General features: G+C 36.5%; 1 protein-coding gene across 3 annotated transcripts in view; it reads right to left on the bottom strand.

The window, feature by feature from the left end:
• LOC128999380 (phosphatidylserine synthase-like) overlaps positions 1-20,072 on the bottom strand; it is a 36,662-nt gene extending 16,590 nt beyond the window's left edge. For all 3 annotated transcript variants that reach the window (XR_008491288.1, XM_054425855.1, XM_054425856.1), the window contains exons 1-5: positions 19,572-20,072; positions 14,210-14,468; positions 13,810-13,968; positions 10,377-10,528; positions 8,676-8,930 (exon numbers count right to left, since the gene is read on the bottom strand). Coding sequence is in view for 2 of the 3 variants with exons in the window: in XM_054425855.1 (XP_054281830.1) it covers positions 8,676-8,930; positions 10,377-10,528; positions 13,810-13,968; positions 14,210-14,468; positions 19,572-19,738 (992 nt within the window). In the remaining variant the exon portion in view is untranslated. The remainder of the gene's footprint in view (positions 1-8,675; positions 8,931-10,376; positions 10,529-13,809; positions 13,969-14,209; positions 14,469-19,571) is intronic.
• Between the last annotated feature and the right edge of the window lie 142 nt (positions 20,073-20,214).

The raw sequence follows: 20,214 nt of genomic DNA, 5'->3' as shown, positions 1-20,214 counted from the left end.
CAACATCAGCGACAAAACGTCACACCGTCAACGATCTCGGCAACACCCGTATTCACATTTTGCGGTTTGGGCGACACCGATAACCGTCTCTCGCGATCGCGGCAATTCCCTAGGCATATCTTGCGGTTTCGGCAACACCGATAATCGCCTACCGCGATCGCGGCAATAGCCGTGAGGAAATCTTGCGGATTCGGCGACACCGATAATCGTCTCCCGTGATCGCGGCAACACCCGTAGGCATCTCACGCGTCTCCCGCGATCGCGGCAATACCCGTGAGCATATCTTGCGGGTTTAGCAACACCGATAATCGTTTCCCGCGATCGCGGCAACACCCGTAGGCATCTCACGTGGTTTCGGCGACACCGATAATCGTCTCTTGCGATCGCGGCAATACCCGTAGGCATCTCACGTGGTTTCGGCGACACCAATAATCGTCTCTGGCGATCGCGGCAATACTCGTGAGCATATCTTGCGGTTTTAGCAACACCGATAATCATATTCCCGCGATCACGGCAACACCGGTAATCAGAGAAAATGATCAAATAATCTGGATTATCGAAACTACCTTTAAAAATGTACAGCACGCAGTAAAAAAACTTTTTTAGTAAAAAACTCTTTAAAATTGTATATTTTCTTTTAAAGTACTCATATGAGAAAATGGCATCTCACGTGGTTTCGGCGACACCGATAATCGTCTCCCGCAATAGCGGCAATACCAGTGAGCATATCTTGCGGTTTTAGCAACATCGATAACCGTTTCCCGCGATCGCGGCAACACCCGTAGGCATATCTCGTGGTTTCAGCGACACCGATAATCGTCACTTGCGATCGCGGCAATACCCGTGAGCATATCTTGCGGTTTCGGCAACACCGATAATCGTTTCACGCGATCGTGGCAACAAAAGCGGTAGTGTTTCGGTTAGGCGACGATTCCGATGACTGGGCTCCGGATTCCCGGAGGTTTGGGTGGATTCCTGGAGTTTTCCAGGACATTTCAAGGTAAGATAAAATTCCCGGAGGTTTCCCGGTTTTCCCGAATTTCCCGGAGAGTAGACACCATGCGATATCAGGTTAAAAGGTGTCCGGATAAGAGGGAGTCTAGTGTACATCAAACTAATTGTGCTGTGAAAGTTTTGTTTCATACACTGTTCAAAACTTCATCACCTTGTTTTAAAAGATAACAGTTAAATTATAATACTTGACTAGCTGGATTTAAACAATTTTATTTTCCTCTGGCATAAATTGTAGACTGTAAATAAACTATGTATTATCATCCCATTACCGTTTCACAAGTCAGTTAACAAAATATATTTTGGATAATAAATTATCTTTGAAAATTGAGGATTTCAATTTTTCTATAAAAGATTATTCATTGAATAGCATCAATGAAGAACAATTTCGAGATATTAACTCATTGGTTGTAAATGAAATTTCTAAGGCAAGCCTTGATTGTAATGAAAACAACACAAGTCTTACATCTGACTCATCTGAGTCTTTGATCCATGGAGGGAGTTTAACAGATTCTACAATTACCGAGTCCATGAGTAGCAGTATAGTTAGTATCCCAGAATCAATTATTACTGATAAAAAAATAGTATGTAGTACAAATGAGAATCAACCTAACAAAAATGAATCATTGAGTCTTGATCTGATGAAAAAAGAGTGGTTAACAGATGACACTATACAAAGATATTTCGAGATCATTGGGGGTATAAGTAGCAGTGATACATATTTATTAAATCCAGTTATCAGCCAAGCTATTAAATGTCTGGATGATTTTGAACATGTTGTCCAGCCTCTAGAACTGCATAAAAAATCTTTTTTAATAATTCCAGTCAATGATGCGTTAGCAAATAACAGTAATGGATCTCATTGGAGTTTGCTATTTTTTTCAAAGCCTAAGAACTCGTGGTACTATTTTGACTCTATCAGTGATTACAATATGAATTCGGCCAGGCCAATTGTATCAAGAATTTCTAAATACATCCAGTCCCAAGAAGGTGTCACATGTAATGAACCTGCATTAAACATTGTAAAATGCCCTCAGCAAGGAAATAACTCGGTTGACTGTGGGATATTTATGTTGTTTTTTGTTGATTGGATCATAAAATCAATACTTACGCAACAGATCCATAGTATAGAAATTAATTTCCAGCAGTACACAATTGATGATCATGATATTATTTGTAAACGTGCAACTATAGCCTACCTAATCTACAACAGTAACTATATTTACTTGAGCACAAACCTTTTGAAGCAATTGCTTTTACAGAAACACAACTCTACCCTTAAATCAGCCGCTGTTCAAGTCTCAGATAATAACAGTCAACGAGATGTACATTGTTCTATGGACACTAATTCAGTTAAGAAGAATAGAACACCAGAGAATGCAGAAACATGCAAAAATGACAACTCCTCTGTACTTGACTCTCACTTTAAGGAAAATGGATGGCAAATTGTTTCTCACAAACGGAACAATGAAAGCTTGAAGACTACTGCATCTCAGCTAAAAACTAGGAAACGAGTAGATATTTCAACAGCAAACAAGTTTTTGCCATTAGAAGCTATTCAGGAAAGTCAAAAAGAGAGCATCTCGGAAGCCTCGGGAGCATCGGAGCATAACAGCAAACAATCTAACATACACGAGAAAAGTAATAGGACAAGGAAAATGAAGAGTTTTTACAGTACAAAGAAAAGTAGTTGGGTTTCGGAGATGGAGGTTTTATTTTGTTCTGATAGCCAAAAAAAAACCGTATCAACCAAGCTGGCTGAACTCAGTAGAAATAAATTGAAGGTCTTTGGATATGTGAGAGCAAATACGACACTCACACAGGTTGTGGACTCAACTGAAATAATTGATGACTCCAACCCAGCAGTTATATTAGGTGGAACTAATGACTGTCTGAGAAATAATTTTAGAGATATTTATCTGAACTTGGAGAGAAAAATTGCTTTACTCAGTAAAAAAAGGCCTGTTTTTCTTTGCACCATACCACAAAGACATGATGAATTATTGTATAAGGTTGTTAAAGAAGAGCTGCAAGTGGTTAATAATTACATAACTGAATTAAGTCGCAGAATAAGCAATGTACATCTGATTAATTTAAATAGTTTAAGAAGAAGTCATTACACACAGCATGGTCTCCATTTAAATGACCTCGGTAAAAGCAAACTAGCCAGTCTCATCTTTAATGCTTTGTCTCGATGGTCAAAACATAAGAATTCGACCTGTGACTTTGTGGAGGATACAACTGAAATGGAAGTGGCGGATAGTTGTGTGGAAGAAGAGACAATTAAGGTAGTGGACATGAATATGAAGGACGCATTTCAAAAGTATCAAGGCAGGGAAGATGTTGCGTTTGCACACTCAATATCAGCGGATCTTGAAAGCCCACGAAACATGACAGCTGGGGTGGCGGTGGTTTTTCGAGAACAGTTTGGGAGACCAAACCGCAAAAACTGCATAAACAGCCATCTAGCCTACCAAAAGAGTACTAGGGGTGCAAGTATTTATAGCCTCATAACAAAACCAGAATATTATACAAAGCCTACAACACTGGACTATGACATAGCCTTTACCGAGTTATCCCAGGATTTTAAGCTGAAAGGTTTTAAAAGACTTGTGTGTTCAGCTATAGGCTGTGTACGAGACTATATTGCTCCCAGCCACTTTATAAATAACCTAATCAAATTCCAGGAAAAAACAGGAGCAATGATTGAAATAATAAGCTACAAGCAGAAGGCGAAAAGATTACTTTGGAACGGTATACCACATCATCATTTTAATAAATGTCTGCGCCATCTGATTGCCCACCAACACTTGCAAACCACATCGCAGATCCTGCCTGCCAGTCAAACAAGTTCAGTGAATGCGGTGACTCCTATGTCTCGGCCTCTACTTCTGCCTGACAACACAGAGCTCCTTAGCATTGGTGTTCATGGAAGTGGAAAAGAAATCGGTGTGAGTGAGGGGGGTGAAAAGCAGAGTAACGGGGTTGTGAGTGAGGGGGGTGAAAATCAGAGTAACGGGGTTGTGAGTGAGGGGGGTGAAAAGCAGAGTAACGGGGTTGTGAGTGAGGGGGGGGATAAGCAAAATAATCAAATTGTAAATTTTATAGAAAGCCAGTGTACAAGTGGTCTTAAGGAGCAGAGAACACCTGCTTTGGCTTTAAACTTAGGTTTGGGGGGGGCTTCTCGGGGAACTTAAGGCGTAGAGATGTTCACTTAGGTGGGAATAATAAGCATAATTCGGTCATGGTAAAAAATAAAAAAATTACAATTTTTCACCAAAACATTCAGAATTTGGTATCAAGAGTAGAGGGGTTAGAGATAGTTCTAGATGAGATTAAACCTGACATTTTAGTCTTATCAGAGCATAACATGAAATCTGATGAGCTGAGCAGATTTAATTTAAACGGTTTTATGATAAATTCAGATTACACTCGGGAAAAATTTAAAAGTGGAGGTGTTTTGATATTATCTAAGCTTGGTTTAAAGTGGAAGCAGGTGAACTATGCTAATATTGAAGTGTTAAGGGAAGAAAAAGTGTTTGAGTTCTGTTGTTCAAAATATTTTTTTGTAGGGGATGAAATTCTTTTGGTTGGTATATATAGATCACCTGCAAGTAGTGTTAATGAATTTTTAAGTCGATTAGGTATTCTATGTGACTATGTGTTATCAAAAAACAAAAAGGTGGTAATAGTAGGAGATTTTAATATAAATGTTTTAGTAAACAGCAAACAAAGCAAGGATTTTGATAATTTGTTAAAATCTCACGGTTTGAAATTTTTAGTAAATTTTCCAACAAGGGTCACAGCTAACTCAGTAACGGCTATTGATAACATTCTAACAAACATTCCAATCCATGAATTAAAGACCACAGGAGTCATAACTGAGCTTTCAGATCACGATGGACAAATCTTAGAAATAAATATTTTAGATAAATGTATAAAAAACAATTACATTTTTAAAAAATCCCGACAATTCTCAGAAGAAAATAAGCTCCAATTTTATCAAATGCTGGAAAAGGAAAACTGGAATGATGTTTATTTAGCACCGGTAACAGAAAAGTACAATATTTTTTACAAAACGTTAATTTACTATTTCAATTTATGTTTTGAAAATAAACTTGTCAAAATTTACAACACAAAGAAATCCTGGATAAATCCAGAAATTAAACAAGAAAAACAGGAAATTATAAAAATGAGTAGAATAGCTAGAAAAGTACAAAATAAATGTACTTTCTCTAAACTAAATAAAAGAAAAAAAATATTAAATAAAAAATTACTGAGAGTAAAAAGAAGTTTTTTGATTTCCAAATTCATAATTCAAGTAACATTAACAAAACCACATGGAGAATAATTAATAATGAAGTTTCAAACAAAAAAAACACTTACTCAGAGAATATTAGTCTTCGACTGAATGATGTACTAATTGAAAATCCTACTTATGTTGCAAACATGTTTAATAATTACTTTATAGATGTTGTAGATAGCTTTAGTGTTAGGCAACCTTTAGATAAAAATAGAGGAACAACTAATCAAGTTAGCGATGTAAATAAAACAAAAGGGCTTTTTGAAAGTAGGATATTTAAGTGCACTCCTGTAGATGAGAAGGAAATGGAAAGAATTGTTGGTTCACTTAAGAATAAAATGTCTAGTGGTTATGATGATATACCAACTAAATTATTAAAATATGTAGGGAACCTTTTAGTAAAGCCACTTGTACATTTGGTGAATTCCTCTTTTGTGTCTGGCTTATTTCCGCATCAACTAAAAATTGCAAAGGTAATTCCTTTACATAAAAAAAACGAAGTTAATGAAATATCTAACTATAGACCTGTTTCATTGCTCCCTGCTGTATCAAAGGTATACGAGAAAGCAATGTACATTAGATTGGTAGATTATCTTGAATCAAATAAGTTATTTGATAATTCTCAACATGGTTTCAGAAATGGTAGATCAGTAATAACAGCAGCTACTGACTTCATTGAGTCCATCGTAGAATCAATTGAAAACGGTGAAAATGTTCTAGGGATATACATGGATCTCTCTAAAGCATTTGATAGTGTTTGTCATTCAATTTTGCTAGAGAAACTGGAAAGTCTTGGAATAATGGGAGTCCCCTTAAAATGGTTTCAATCTTATTTGGATGGTCGGATGCAATTTGTTGAAATAAAATCAAACAAAAACAATTATTTAACTACATTTAACTCTCATAAACGTAGAATTAAGTGGGGGGTGCCACAGGGTTCAATTTTGGGACCAATTTTGTTTTTATGTTATATAAAAGAATTGCCTAAAAGTATTGTTAATCCTCAAAAGAGTAAGATTTGTTTATATGCAGATGATTCAAATTTAACAGTGGCGGGGAAAAGTAAAGAGGAGTTGGAAATTTCGGCCTTTGTAGAATTGTATAGTATACAACAATTTCTAAAAAATAATAATTTGAATCTTAATACAACAAAAACAAACTTTATGTCCTTTTCGACTAAACAAAGTAAACAGAAACTTGAACCCAATTTGATCATTGATTCAGAATCAATAGAACAACTTTCTGAAGCCAAACTTTTAGGTCTCTATGTAGATGAACATCTAAGTTGGAATAAACACGTTGAAAAATTGTTAAAAAAGCTTAATTCTGGAGTGTACGCATTGAAAAGAATGTCTTATTTGTGCAATTTAGATGCACTTAAAAAAATATATTTCGCCCATATTCATTCTCACATAAACTATGGCATTGGACTATATGGGGCAACTACGATTAAAAATTTAAATAAAATTCTAATCATGCAAGAAAAAGCCATTAGAACTATGTTACACCTTAAAAAAGATGAATCAGTTAAATCTCACTTTAAAAATCTAAATATTTTAACAGTTTTTGCAGCGTATACTTTTGAAATAGCATGTATAGCTAAAAGAGACAGCCTAAAATATGAGCCAGTTGTGCCACATAGTTACAATACAAGACATAAAAAGAATATTGTAACTTCAACCTATAAGCTGGAATTCTCCAAAAAAAAACCAACTTTTGCTGGATCACTAATTCTAAGGAAATTGCCTGCCTCTATAAAGGAGGAGTCAAATTATAAATTATTTAAATCTAAATTAAAAAAACATTTAATAGAAAAGGCGCCTTATACAATGGAGGAACTCATTGAATAAATACCTATTCATACTTAAAATGTATTTATATCTTTAAGCTAGTTTAGTACTTTATACTTGACACTATTTTTGTACCCATGTACATGTAAGGAAAATAAAGATGTTTTGATTTGATTTTGATTTGAGTTCAAAGCAATTATTTTCAATCAAATAGCTGTATCAGATAACAGATTATTGTATCACTTTCAAAGTATCATAACTATCATAAGTTTTTGGTTGGGATTAAGAAACTATGCATTAGGCCAAGTCAAAGGCATCATCTGATATATTAAAAACTGGGAGAGTTTTTTTTTTTTTTTTTTTTTTTTTATCCCAGATTCTGAACCAACCACTTGAGTTTTAATGATTTTTCCGTTGAAAGAAAGAAAATTAAGGATGAGAATTTCAAAGCCATATTTTAATTTGGGGTTTCAGTTTTTTCAAGTTTTAGTTTTTTTTTTCTAGCAGCCAACGTTTTAGTTTTAAGTTTATTTCAGTGTAATTTGGTTTCCTTAACTGTAACAAAAATGGTTTCAAACTGACACTAAAATGTTTATATTAGGCCTACAAGTTGATTACAAAAATGATCGTTGGTATTACATATTTTTACAATGTTACTGAATTGAGACCGGACGCTATTCGGATGATCAAATAATCTGGATTATCGAAACTACCTTTAAAAATGTACAGCACGCAGTAAAAAAACTTTTTTAGTAAAAAACTCTTTAAAATTGTATATTTTCTTTTAAAGTACTCATATGAGAAAATATACAACTTTAAAACATAAACGGTCTAAAAGAGCGATGAATTATGAATTTATAACATTTTTAATGTTCAAACACAGTAGTGAAGACTTGATGAACTAGGAGGTGGATAATTAACCATGGTACCTAAATAGATTTCTCTAAAATAACGTTACATAACCTCATTATCCAAGAAAATGCTATGAAAATTCTTTAAAATGTATTTGATAATTTTGGCGTATTAATACGCATTGAATATTCCAATTTACATTACATAATGAGAAATAAAACAGAGTAAGGGGATAATAACTAGTACAAAATTTGTAGGAAGAAATCTGCCAATGCTTATGGGATAAGCGTAGATAGACAAGAGCCTGCACGTAGGTTTGGTTGTTTTCAGTCTAAATTAAAAGGGTACAAACAGAATGTGGGAAAGATTTTTGTAAGCCTTCATTATTTAAAACAAATTCTTTACTGCGGATGAGAGAATGTTGGGGACGACAACCAAAGTGCAATCAGTGCTTTATCAGTGTAATCAAAATCAGGAGACAGTTTGAGGGCGAGGGGGTCAAAGGGTCAAGGATTTCATGGTGAGTTAGCCTCTGGATCACTAAATTTAAGCTAAATGGTTTATGTTACCTGGCTTCGTCAAGTAGTCCTGTTTTTTACAGTATTATATTTGTTTTTTGTGTTTTTCGTGTTCGTGTACGTGTTCTAAGTATAACGATGAATCTAGCCAAATTGATCCAACCAAAAAAATTGAGCAAAAGGGAAATTGCCTATTCGTACCTTATAGAGGGTGCGACAATAATCCCGACAAGCAACAGCCTCCACAACACCAGGGGGTGGGACGGAGGCATCTCGAAGATATGTTTGAGGAAGAAAGTGTTGAGTTCACACACTTGCCAGAAGATGACGAGCTGACAGATGGCAAAGAAGCGCATGTAAGTTGTGGACGGGTCAAGCCATCTCACTTCCATCCAGTCACGCGGCGTGAACTGCAACACTGCTCGCTTCAACTTGCCTGTGGTTGAATGGATGTCCCTGAACAGCATATTAGGCTTCACACTAAACGTATTTTGAATATATTATTTAGAAAGTTATTTCTTTGAGTTATCACATTAATGTTTTAATTAAAACTGTGGTAAAATATGTCACAAGTCATGCACAATAAGCTTCAGTTGACTTGACGGAACCTTGGGTTCGTCCCCATATACAAGTCATAAGTCAGTCCTGTATTCAGAAAATACCAAATATTGTATTGGAAAAGACAAATTCAATAATAGTAAAATGAACATCTTTTGATTGAGGTAATTAAAATGTACAACTGACAGGAATCAATGACTAAATGTCAGCGGACAAATAACCAGCAAGGTTTTTTAACTAATATGATTTTAGTTGTTACCTAACACTGAGTAAATTAATCTTAAGCTTTGAATGTTAAAGCATCTGGATAAAACGTGTTACGCCATGGTACAAAACACAAAAGACAATATTGATCAACTGAAGTTGAATAGACAGGGATTTATAAGTTGTAAGAAATGTGTACGAAGAATGTAGGCTACTACAGTTGGTATTGGTGTTAAATAACGAATGATTCCTTTTTTACAATGGAAAAGATATCAAAGATATATATTGAAGAAAGAGTCAAGATAGCTGCTAACCTCAATGAGTCCTTACAAGATCGTCTCTTGAAAACAAAAAATATAACTTGAATAAGTCTTTTTTTGGATTTTTAAAAGAAATGAGGTAAGCTTGTTTTCAGATTCATAAACAGGCAAAGTACTAACTAGATGAGGGATTATCAAGCTGTAGTAAACAGAAAGGGGACAGTTGTTTACCATTTAAAATTATTTAACTCATTGACGACAACTTAAGAAACGCTATCTTACGAGCGTTAGTATCGTTTTGTGCTTATAATGGCAATCAACCCATTCGACCAACAATTGCATCGTAACTCAGTTGGTTAAGCCATTGCACTGACGAGTGTAGCGTTGCGGTCTTCCTAAATGCGCAGGTTTGAATCCCGTACGTGTTCAATTCACACTGAGCTTATTAATGTGTGGCTTAGCTGAATTGGAGGGCCCTCATTAAACAAACAGTATCTGGCTTGTATGGAAGCTGACGTCATTAGTGAGTTTAATAAGGATTTACACACAATCCTTTTTTTACATAGAGGAGGAAGATATTGAATTTTCTTTTTTGGCTTTTATTTAGGTTGAAAATGGAGCATTCCATGGAAATACATACATGATAAAAGACATAAAAGGACGTACGGAAACCTAAAAAAATTTAACTAGGCCTAATAGAGGAATAAACAATTCCGGCGTTAATGGGTTGGTACAGTTTGTTTTCAACCCTTTGACAAGTTGTTTTTTTCTAGGTCTATAGAATAGTTATTTAAAAGATAGTATATGTAGCCTATTATACAAGTTATATCATGCTTAAACACTTACAACCTATGATAGATTGAGTTGAAAAGGGACTAACCTTATACTAACCCACTTGTATTCCCTCATCTCAAGCATTTTACAGATTTTGAGACCGACCCAAATACCGAGACCATTGCAGACCAATACATCAAGAACTAGAGCATCCCACCAGCACTCGGAGAAGTTTGGTAAGAGATGAGCAAACGCAATCTGCAAGAAACATAAATTAGTTGAAAATAGGTTAAAATAAATTCTATCAGTAATGTTGATGCTGTGGTTGTGGCATAAAATAATTAGATGTGTGCAATGCAGCATTTTTCCCCCTTTGATTTGATACATAAATGTGATTCAACGAATTTCTATTCGAATCTATGTAATTTGATTCGATGCACGGCATGATTTTCTTTCAAAATTATTGACAACTTGCGTTACTGTAATGGATCATCAACCTTAAAAAAGATTAAAGTAAAAAAGTACTAACAAAAACTAAAGTACTTTTTTGTGAACAAGAGGATATTTGCTGACCTAACCTGCTGATGGAGACTGCTGATTTTATGGTTGGCCTATGGTTTTTCCGATGTATCAGGACCAAATTGATGCATTGAGACTAAATCGACGCAACAAGACTAACAGTGCCGGATTTACCACTAGGCCGATTAGGCCACGGCCTAGGGCCGCAAGCAAAAGGGGGCCGCAGAGGAATGAGAAAAAACATTTTTTAGATAAAAAATAAGTTATTTTAAACCACCAGTTTGCCACGATCACAGGAGACCATAATGATGTCTCCGCAAACCAAGGGAGATGTTCATGATTTTGCCACGGCCGCCGGTGCCTATGTGATGATGTCCCGTGATTGCGGCCAGCGGGAGACGTTCACGATTTAGCCGCGGCCGCGGGTAACGGTGACGTGTCCTCATGATGGCAGCCCTCAGGAGACGTTCAAGAATTAGCTGCTATCGCGAGTTCTCAATTATGATGTCCCCGTGATTGCGGCCCGTGTGTGTCGTTCACGATTTAGCCGTGGCTTCGGTTTACGGTGATGTCATGATCGAAGCTCACGGGAGATGTTTTTAACACGACTTTGCCGCGATCGCAAGCGTCGACGATGATGTCCCCGTGATTACTACTTTGCGGGAGATGTTTACGATTCTGCCACGGTCGCGAGTGTCGATGATGATGTCCCCGTGATTGCGGCTCACGGGAGATGTTAACGATTTCGCCGCGGCTAAAGCTGTCATTGAGGATGTCCCCGTGATGGCTTCCCGAGGGGGGTGTTTACGATTTCGGCACGGCTGCGGGTGACAATGATGATGTCCTCATGGTCGCAGTCCACGGGAGATGTTTTTAACACGACTTTGCTGCGATCGCAAGTGTCGATGATGATGTTCCCGTGATTGCTGCCTCGCGGGAGATGTTTACGATTTTGCCACGGTCGCGAGTGTCGTTGATGATGTCCCCGTGATTGCGGGCGGAGGGAGATGTACACGATTTAACTGCGGTCGCGGGTGACGGGGACGGTGTCCTCAAGGTCACAGCTCACGGGATATGATCACGATTTCACCGTGGTCTCGAGTGTTGAGGATGATGTCCCTTTGTTGCAGCCTGCGGGAGATGTTTACGATTTTGCCACGGTCGCGAGTGTCGTTGATGATGTCCCCGTGATTGCGGGCGGAGGGAGATGTACACGATTTAACTGCGGTCGCGGGTGACGGGGACGGTGTCCTCAAGGTCACAGCTCACGGGATATGATCACGATTTCACCGTGGTCTCGAGTGTTGAGGATGATGTCCCTTTGTTGCAGCCTGCGGGAGATGTTTACGATTTTCCCGCGGTCACGGATACCTATGATGGCTTTGATTTGGTTTAGGAGAGATGTCCAGGATTTCATCCACGATCACGGGTGTCGATGATGATGTCCCCTTGATGCATAGGAGATATTCACTATTACTTCCGCGATCGCAAGGAATTTTCACCACAGGGGGAGGGCCGCTCAAGTAATTTGGCCTAGGGCCGCAAGTACCCTAAATCCGGCACTGAAGACTAAATCGATGCATAGGTATATCGATGCATGCTGAATTGAATCGCGATACATAATTGACATACTCCTCTGAGCACAGATGCCATTTTTGTCACTGGGCCACTTATTAATTATGCTATCTAACAAAAGGTCCATGTTAGATAGTAACAAGCCCAGGGTCCAAACCGTTCCCTTACAAAAAGGTAAAAAAAATGCCAACAGCATTGCGGCAAAATAAAATATTCGGTATCGTTAGGCCTAATTTATCACATTTTTTGTAACATGAAATAGCTCATGTGGGCCTTGAAAGGCTTGCACTGTAATTTTGAAAAGGTAGTAAAAATACACATTTTTGGTGTGAATCGTGGAAGATGTTCATGATTTTGCCACGACCGCTGGAGACATTCACAATATTGCCCTGACTACATGAGATGTTCAGTTTCACAGTGATTGGGGGGGATAATGTACAATATTTTATAAACCGATTGAAGAAAAAACAACTATTGTTTAAGTTTTTCAAAATCAATACTTTCCAGAGAAACTTGATTTTGTTTGGTTTGGCCTAAGACCCAAGGTAATCATTTTCAGCCCGACCAAACCCAAAGTAAAAAAAACTCGCCCACAGACCCCTAGAATAAATTAAAACAATCTTCCATGGACTTAATGTCTTATTGTATCCAACTTCACAGTTGGATAAGGCATTTATTGCATGGAGGATTGCTTTGATTTATTCTAGGAATCTGTGGGCAAGAGTTTTTTTTGGGGGGGATTTACAAATGTAATGTTTTAAACAATAGATATTCTAGGTTTAATGTTGAATGGTTGAATATATATTGTTCAAAACATTATGTTATTTAATTTTAGCTATGACTGCTATGAGGATATGTGAGGTTGCACGACTTTTAGTCCAGCTTACAAAAAGCAAATAAAAAAGAAAGAATAAAACCATTGCCATGTGATTTTTTTATGTTGTAATATTAATTTTGCTACACTATGAAATGACCTGTTTTTGTTGCATGTTTATCTCCTGTATCATTACATTTTTTTACTACGGAACAGAGTTTTTACTATGCGAAAGTAATGTTTACTATCTTTTTTGGAATATGCCGACGTAAACAAACAAATATTTGTTATTGTTTTGTCAACTGTTTCAATTTTCAACAACCAAAAGTAGGCCTATACAGCCAAAGTACCTAAATTATTGACTTTAAATTGAAGGCATGACCTAAAATAAAGAAATATCCAATGTCTATTTTAATTCACAAAATAATATTAGTCTTTGTAGTGTAGCGAAAAGTATTGTTTAAAACAAGAGTGAAAGTGGGTCTTCTCGAACATTTTAAGTGCTCGATAAATCTTACATTTTAAACATGGTCTCAAATATGTAATGACTCACTTACTACTCTTGTTACGAAATATACTGTTTTAAATGCCTAAGTTAGTAAGATAGTATTAATAAGTAGAATCGAATCACCTCTGTAAACTCCCACATGACACTGACTGCCCAGAGAATTCCAAGATGGCGGACCAGCAGAGCTTTGAAGGCCCATCCCAGGAAGTGGGCCACAGCAAACACATCCACGTGATTCCATATGTTTTCAAACGAGATGTTCGAACAATTGACACCATACTCCTAGAATTACATACCGTATAAAACTGAAGCGATAATAACTAAAGAAAGTTTAATATAAGGATTACGAAAGATACAAATTACTTTAGGATTCCAGATTCCATAAGGATAGCTTCAAAAGTCAGCTTCAAATTAAGTTAAAATCATGAAGCAAAACTTTTAAGCCTACATCATAGAATGTAAATTTAGACAATAACCATATACAGTACAGGACTTACCTAAAGTTACAGTAATGATTACTTACCCTATCCATGTCTATGTGGAAGTGTTCAAGTTCTGGATCAAACCAGTATATTATTTGCTTCACTGTTTTGTAGTTTTGGAACAGGCAGAACACGAGTAGCATCAAATATAACACGCTAAGTCCAAAAACCATTCTCCAAACAGCTGGATGTGGTCTTGTAAAAGGTCCATTTGGAAATGCCAAAATTGATATTATCATAAAGAAGAATACAACACAAAAGACTCCTGCCCTAATATTGGCACTAATATCTTGTTCATCTCTGAAAGAAGAACAAAATAACAGTGATTAGCAAATAAGAACAACAATTAAATTTTATTATGAGTAGGCCTACATAAGAGATACAGTACCTACATAAATAAACGGAAATCAAATAAAAAGAAACCATTAACAGTTTTCATCAACATCTTTTCAACTACGGTAGGCCTAGTTTAATCATGATAAAAAATTAAGAATGATATTTTTTATGTTGTTCAAAGGATTCAAGCAATAGATTGTTAAAGTTGTTAAAGTTATTGTTAAAGTTATGGGCCTACTGTCAATTTGAGTCTACAAACAAGATATAAAATTATGTTTGTTATTAAGTGCTTATTAAGTGTTATTAAGTGCAAAACATATAAGATGGGCTAGAGTAAAAAATAGTAGTAAACATGTCCAGTTTCTCTTTTGTTAATAACTATTTTCTATCACCAGATATACATGTTCTATTACAAACTTGCATTCTCATCATTAATAATGTCTCTCAATAAATAGTTTTTTAGCCCCCCGAGCTGTGATAGATACAGATACACCCCCGCAGCAAACCTGCAGACTAAGCGAATTTGAATTTGTCTGACTGGATTTTTACTAGGGTCAACCGGGGCTAATATGAACACACCAAAATATTGGGGCTAATATGAACAATGACTTAAAAAGTCATTTATCTGGGATTTTTAATCATGAAAAAAATATAATTAGAAAGGAAATTTATTGTATTTTTTGTGTCCATAATGAGAAAACTTCAAATTTGACTTTTAGGTACTTTAAAAAAATACTTTGTTAAAACACTTTTTTTCCGCCCAAAAAACTTTTCCGCGCAAAGTGAAAACTTTTGTTATAACAATTTTTACATTGGTTGTAGGAATAATCTTAAGCCTGAATTTTGTTAAATAAGAATTGGGGATTATTTTTCTTTTCCCAAAGTTAAAATATATTAATAACAGCCAAAGTTATAAGCTTTCAAAGTTGGGGGGCTAATGTGAACAGTGAATGGGGGCTATTATGAACAACAATATATACAGTATATATTGTACTATATATACAAGCTCAGGCTGACGGGGAGATCGAAGTGATGGGATTTAAATCCTGTGATGAGGAAAAAAATCATTCCTGAAAAAAGTAGATGATATATTTATTGTTTCTACCACTGACATTTTGGGGAAACTTCCAGCCCCTAATGTATGTGGAACCAGTGATAGACATAAGTATGTCTTCGACAAAATTGTCGAAGTTTTGAGGCGTAAGTTCCTCAATAAACTTCTTTGAAGGCCTTACAGTGATAAAACAGTTTTTATTTTACAAAGACAACAGTTAAGGTGTTGAATAGGCCTAGCCCACATTTTTATATTTACCTAATAGGCCTAAAAGTGCAATAAACTGTCATTTGCCTAAACGAACAATTTGCATTGTCTTAAATTATTGTTTTTTTTTAAGTGCTTTAAACAATTTGTATGTGGAAGAAATTTTTAATAAATAGGTACTCAGGTATGTTGACAGATAATTTTTTTCTTGTTTATATCTTATTATTAGCCTTGTATAATATTTATAAATGGTTTAAAAAAAAGGGTTACCGTAGGGCGACCCGCGGCTCTCCAAAGATACCTTCATATCTCAAAAACTATTTGAGATAAAATATTGAGACTTATTGCAACTGGTAGACTAGACCCTAGGCTTGTTCACAACAGCCCCCACATATGCCTAGTGTTGTAAATAACAGAGTTATTAAGAGTGTTCACATTAGCCCCATGGGCTGTTCACATTAGCCCCTTTTAGCGGGGCTAATGTGAACAGTGGTTTTTAATTTTTTTTTTTATAATGGTTACATTTATGGTTTTTGTTAGTAAATAAATAGATTCAGCTAAAAGAGCTGTATACACTACTATTTTTTCTTTTCTTCTGTCATTTACCATTTTTGAGTTAATGTCAAAAGTTTACTTTTTTTGTTCATATTAGCCCCGGTTGACCCTACAATATTTCAATAAAATGTCCGAGGTCCGGAAAGTGTTCAAAATGTAGGTAGGCCAACTTACTGTGCAAAACGGTTGGTTTTGCAAATTTTTGTACCTAATTTGATTTGTCAATTTATTGTTTCTTTGCATTGTTTTTTTTTTTATTTTAAATTTTAAAATTAATATTTAATTACCCTAATTCAAATAAATAATTAATCAAACTGTGGCCACTGGTAAGCCAAGTGGTACAGCTCGTGAAACCTAAGCGGCACTTGACCGATCGCTACTAGCATCTAGTTCAAAAACATTATGTCCCGTCATGTGGGTTGCGTCAACTGTCCTTGCGACCCAAGTACATTAAACACGGGGAGTCAACCCAGTGAGGCAGCGCGAATGTTTGCAGTTCGGTCTATTCCTCACCTCCACCCTTCTCTCGTCTACATTGCTGGCTCTAGGCCAAGTGCCAGATTACAAGCTGTACTGGCCACACCAACACAATGCCTCCATTCATCCCTAGCTCTTGCCACAATTCTTCCGTACACTTTTCCACTTGGTCTAACCATTTGCGGTAAGTGTGGTTAACAAGAGTCTCATAAAGGGGGGGGCGCTCGAGCCTCCCTATCCAATATTGGTGGACGCCATGGGTGGGGGTATTGTTTTTTACCTAACTTAGTTTGTTTTTCATACAACTGTATACCGGGAGACTGAGCCTTGCTCGGTTGTGGTTAACTGGGTTTAAGCATTAAAACTAGGGATGGTCAAGTCTCGAAATTTCGGGAAATTTTAAATCTCGTTACACGAGACGAGATTTCTTTTCGGCCGAGATTTTTATCAAGACGAGAATAAAAAAAAAAAAAAAAATTAAAAACGGCTGCAGAAAGTCAATGCAATACCCGCAATACCGGAGCGTGTTGTAGTTGCGTTTCCTTTGCGAAGGCGTTCTTATTTAATTAATTCTATAAATGTAAATATTACTTTAATTATTTTAATAATATTACTTTAATAACATTTGAGAAGTTTTGTAAAGTGTAAGCAGTGTGAGGAATGTTTTATTACCTACTATAAAAAGTCAAAACAAGTAGGCCCTAACTATTTTATAAAAATTAATATTGCTTTTATTTTATGATTTATTTTATTTTAGGATAAGTTGAACTCTATCCTAACTGATATCACTATGTTTCCTAATGGTAGGCATTTTTAATAAGTTAGGCGTGATTAATAAAAAAAATGTTATGCTGATGTTTTTTAATAAAAGATTGTAAATATTCTTGCCTATTATCATTATTTTTGTATTTAAACAGTCATCTAACAATGTTACAAAATCAGGTAAAAATTTTGAACGTGCATTTCCCGTTGTGTATGAGAAGGGAAATCCCGTCTTGATCTCGTATCGAAATTTTGAGAAATAAAAAATCTCGTCTTGTCTCGTCTCGAACTAAAAATTCAATCTCGTCCATCCCTAGTTAAAACAATACCTATCGTAAACAGACACATTTTATACTTTACAAAAAACATTTTTATTACAAACCATAGACATATGATCGCTGAAATAAGAAACAACGCTGTACTGTAATGTTTTACTCTGTAGAAGTATCCTTGATTCTTTTGTCTTTATTGGTGTCAACTCATACCGTACTTAGTGATGAGTTTAATTTTAGTATAGGCCTACCTAGTTACCTAGTGATTTCTATCAAAAGTTACATTATGACATTCATAACTTTAAATCAAAGCTGTGGGGTACAGTTTCTTAACATGTTCAGTGCGAGGGGCGGGAATTCTTGCCCCGCGGTACCGGCGCCACTGGTGCGGGGCGGGAAATCACGTCCTTTACCAATGTCAACAACTTTGCTTCAATGTGTGCTCAGCCATTGCCGGGGAACGTTGTAATTGTTGCCAGCCTGTAGCGTAGAATGCAAGCTTTATTTTGGTGCCTAGGTTGGTATCCCGTAAAATCTCGTCTGGCAATGCTTTTGTCCCGTTTTCGGGGATTTTCTCTATTCGAGCCATATTACAAAGACTCTGGTTATTGATCCAGGCAGTACTGCTACCTTTGGGTGTTTTAGTGACCTACACCACTTTTGGGGTAACGCAGAACAATCACCACTGCTCTTTTGTGATTCGTCTTACTGAGATATTTCAACGCTAATAGCGATCGCTGATTCAGTTAGCATGCCGGGGCTCCGCCCGGGCCACACCGCAGTTTAGGAGCACCTGTGTAAAGGTTTTCAGCAGTGAACATGTTAACTAGGCTATGCTAATATCGATTGAAACTATCAATTTGATAAGTAAGTTAAACCTTCATTAGATTTTTTAATTATCAGCAAGTTTGGTTAGTGTTAGGTTAGGTTAAGACAGTTTCATTTAACTTAATTGATAGTTGACCATTAATCAATATTTTCAATTTGAGTTTAAATCGATAGCCTATAAGAATAGTCCAGCTAAGAAACTTTACCCAAGCTGTGTCTGAATATATGCCTAGGCCTACTTGAATCCACAACGTTTAAAGCTTATGTGACGGCCCCAAAAATTTCCAGACCCATTGTATATCAGCTGGAGAGGATTTTTTGCTACACCCTCAAGAAACCCTCTCAATACCGTCACAAAAGCTTTTGCTTTATTTCAAATATAGCCTAAAAAGGAGGGTCTGTAATATTGAACTGTTTCAACCTCCAAACTTCTGCGTCAGCCCAGTTGCCTCACCATGGAATACTCTGGCGACCATGACTCGGCGCCAGGCCAATGTTCCCAGAAGTGTCACGCGCGCGGCTGGAAATACGCTGAGCTTTGTTCAGCAAATTCCTCGCTGAACCCGGTAACTGTGCAACTAGGCCTACAGTTGGTCTAACGCACCAAGTGATCGTTAGGCAGCAGCAATATACAGCAATGAACTGACGTCACGCGGCATAGCCTAATAAGTTAACGTTGAATTGGCTGATGCCCCTCCACGGCCAACTTGGCTACGGACGGAGAGGACTCAGCTGAAGTTAATCTAAATTCTAAATTCATATCGGTCGGTCGCTTCACTAGTTATGAATGACAACTGAGCTATAACTTAGCCTACTCTCACCAGCCATGGTATAAGGCCTAGGTCTAGTAAGGGTAAAGTGCTATTTATTATTTAGTTTAGTTATAGAGTAAGATAAGTTAATTTCACTAACCTTATAAATGATGAATAAACCACTGCTGCTATAGAAACTGCTAACAGAGTAATCGTATGTGGCTTATAGAAAAATTCTATGGATATGTCTTCCACAATCTTTTCATTCACACTATTAAAAGTGTCCAAAAAACTTTTAGGATAACTACTTGGACGCCGAATGGTCATCTTGAAATTCTCTCAAATCGCAAATAAATTTGACATTTGATCTTATACAAAATATGTTGAAGGTCCTAGAATTCAGGCTTGATCTAGGCCTTTTATGAGAAACTAGTCCACACAGACTAGTCAGAGAAATAGTAAGATCTCTAAATAAATAGGTAAGTTATTCTGAGAAACATAGAAGGTAAGGAACAATATTTAACTCGCGCAAACGAGACTAACAAAAGCGTGTGATTGTGATAATCGTATTTTAACCTAATAATATTGATATTTCGACCTTGACACTGCTATCAAATCAAAATCAAACACTAACACTAACACTAACTCAAACTAACTTGTACTTGACTTCACATCAGGATCAGACGAAATATTTAGGACTTTGGACCGGCTGACATGAGACAAAATCATCCATATGTGCCGCATAGCATAATGTAGTATTCCTTGTCCAAGACATAGAGCTAAAATATTCTACTCGTACTATA

The sequence above is a fragment of the Macrosteles quadrilineatus genome, unplaced genomic scaffold, assembly GCF_028750875.1.
Source record: "Macrosteles quadrilineatus isolate MER2022 unplaced genomic scaffold, UCM_ALF_1.0 Scaffold_8__2_contigs__length_117827958, whole genome shotgun sequence".
NCBI classification, from domain to species: Eukaryota; Metazoa; Arthropoda; class Insecta; order Hemiptera; family Cicadellidae; genus Macrosteles; species Macrosteles quadrilineatus.
Note: the sequence above shows the minus strand (reverse complement) of the source record. Positions and strands in the feature narration are given on the sequence as shown.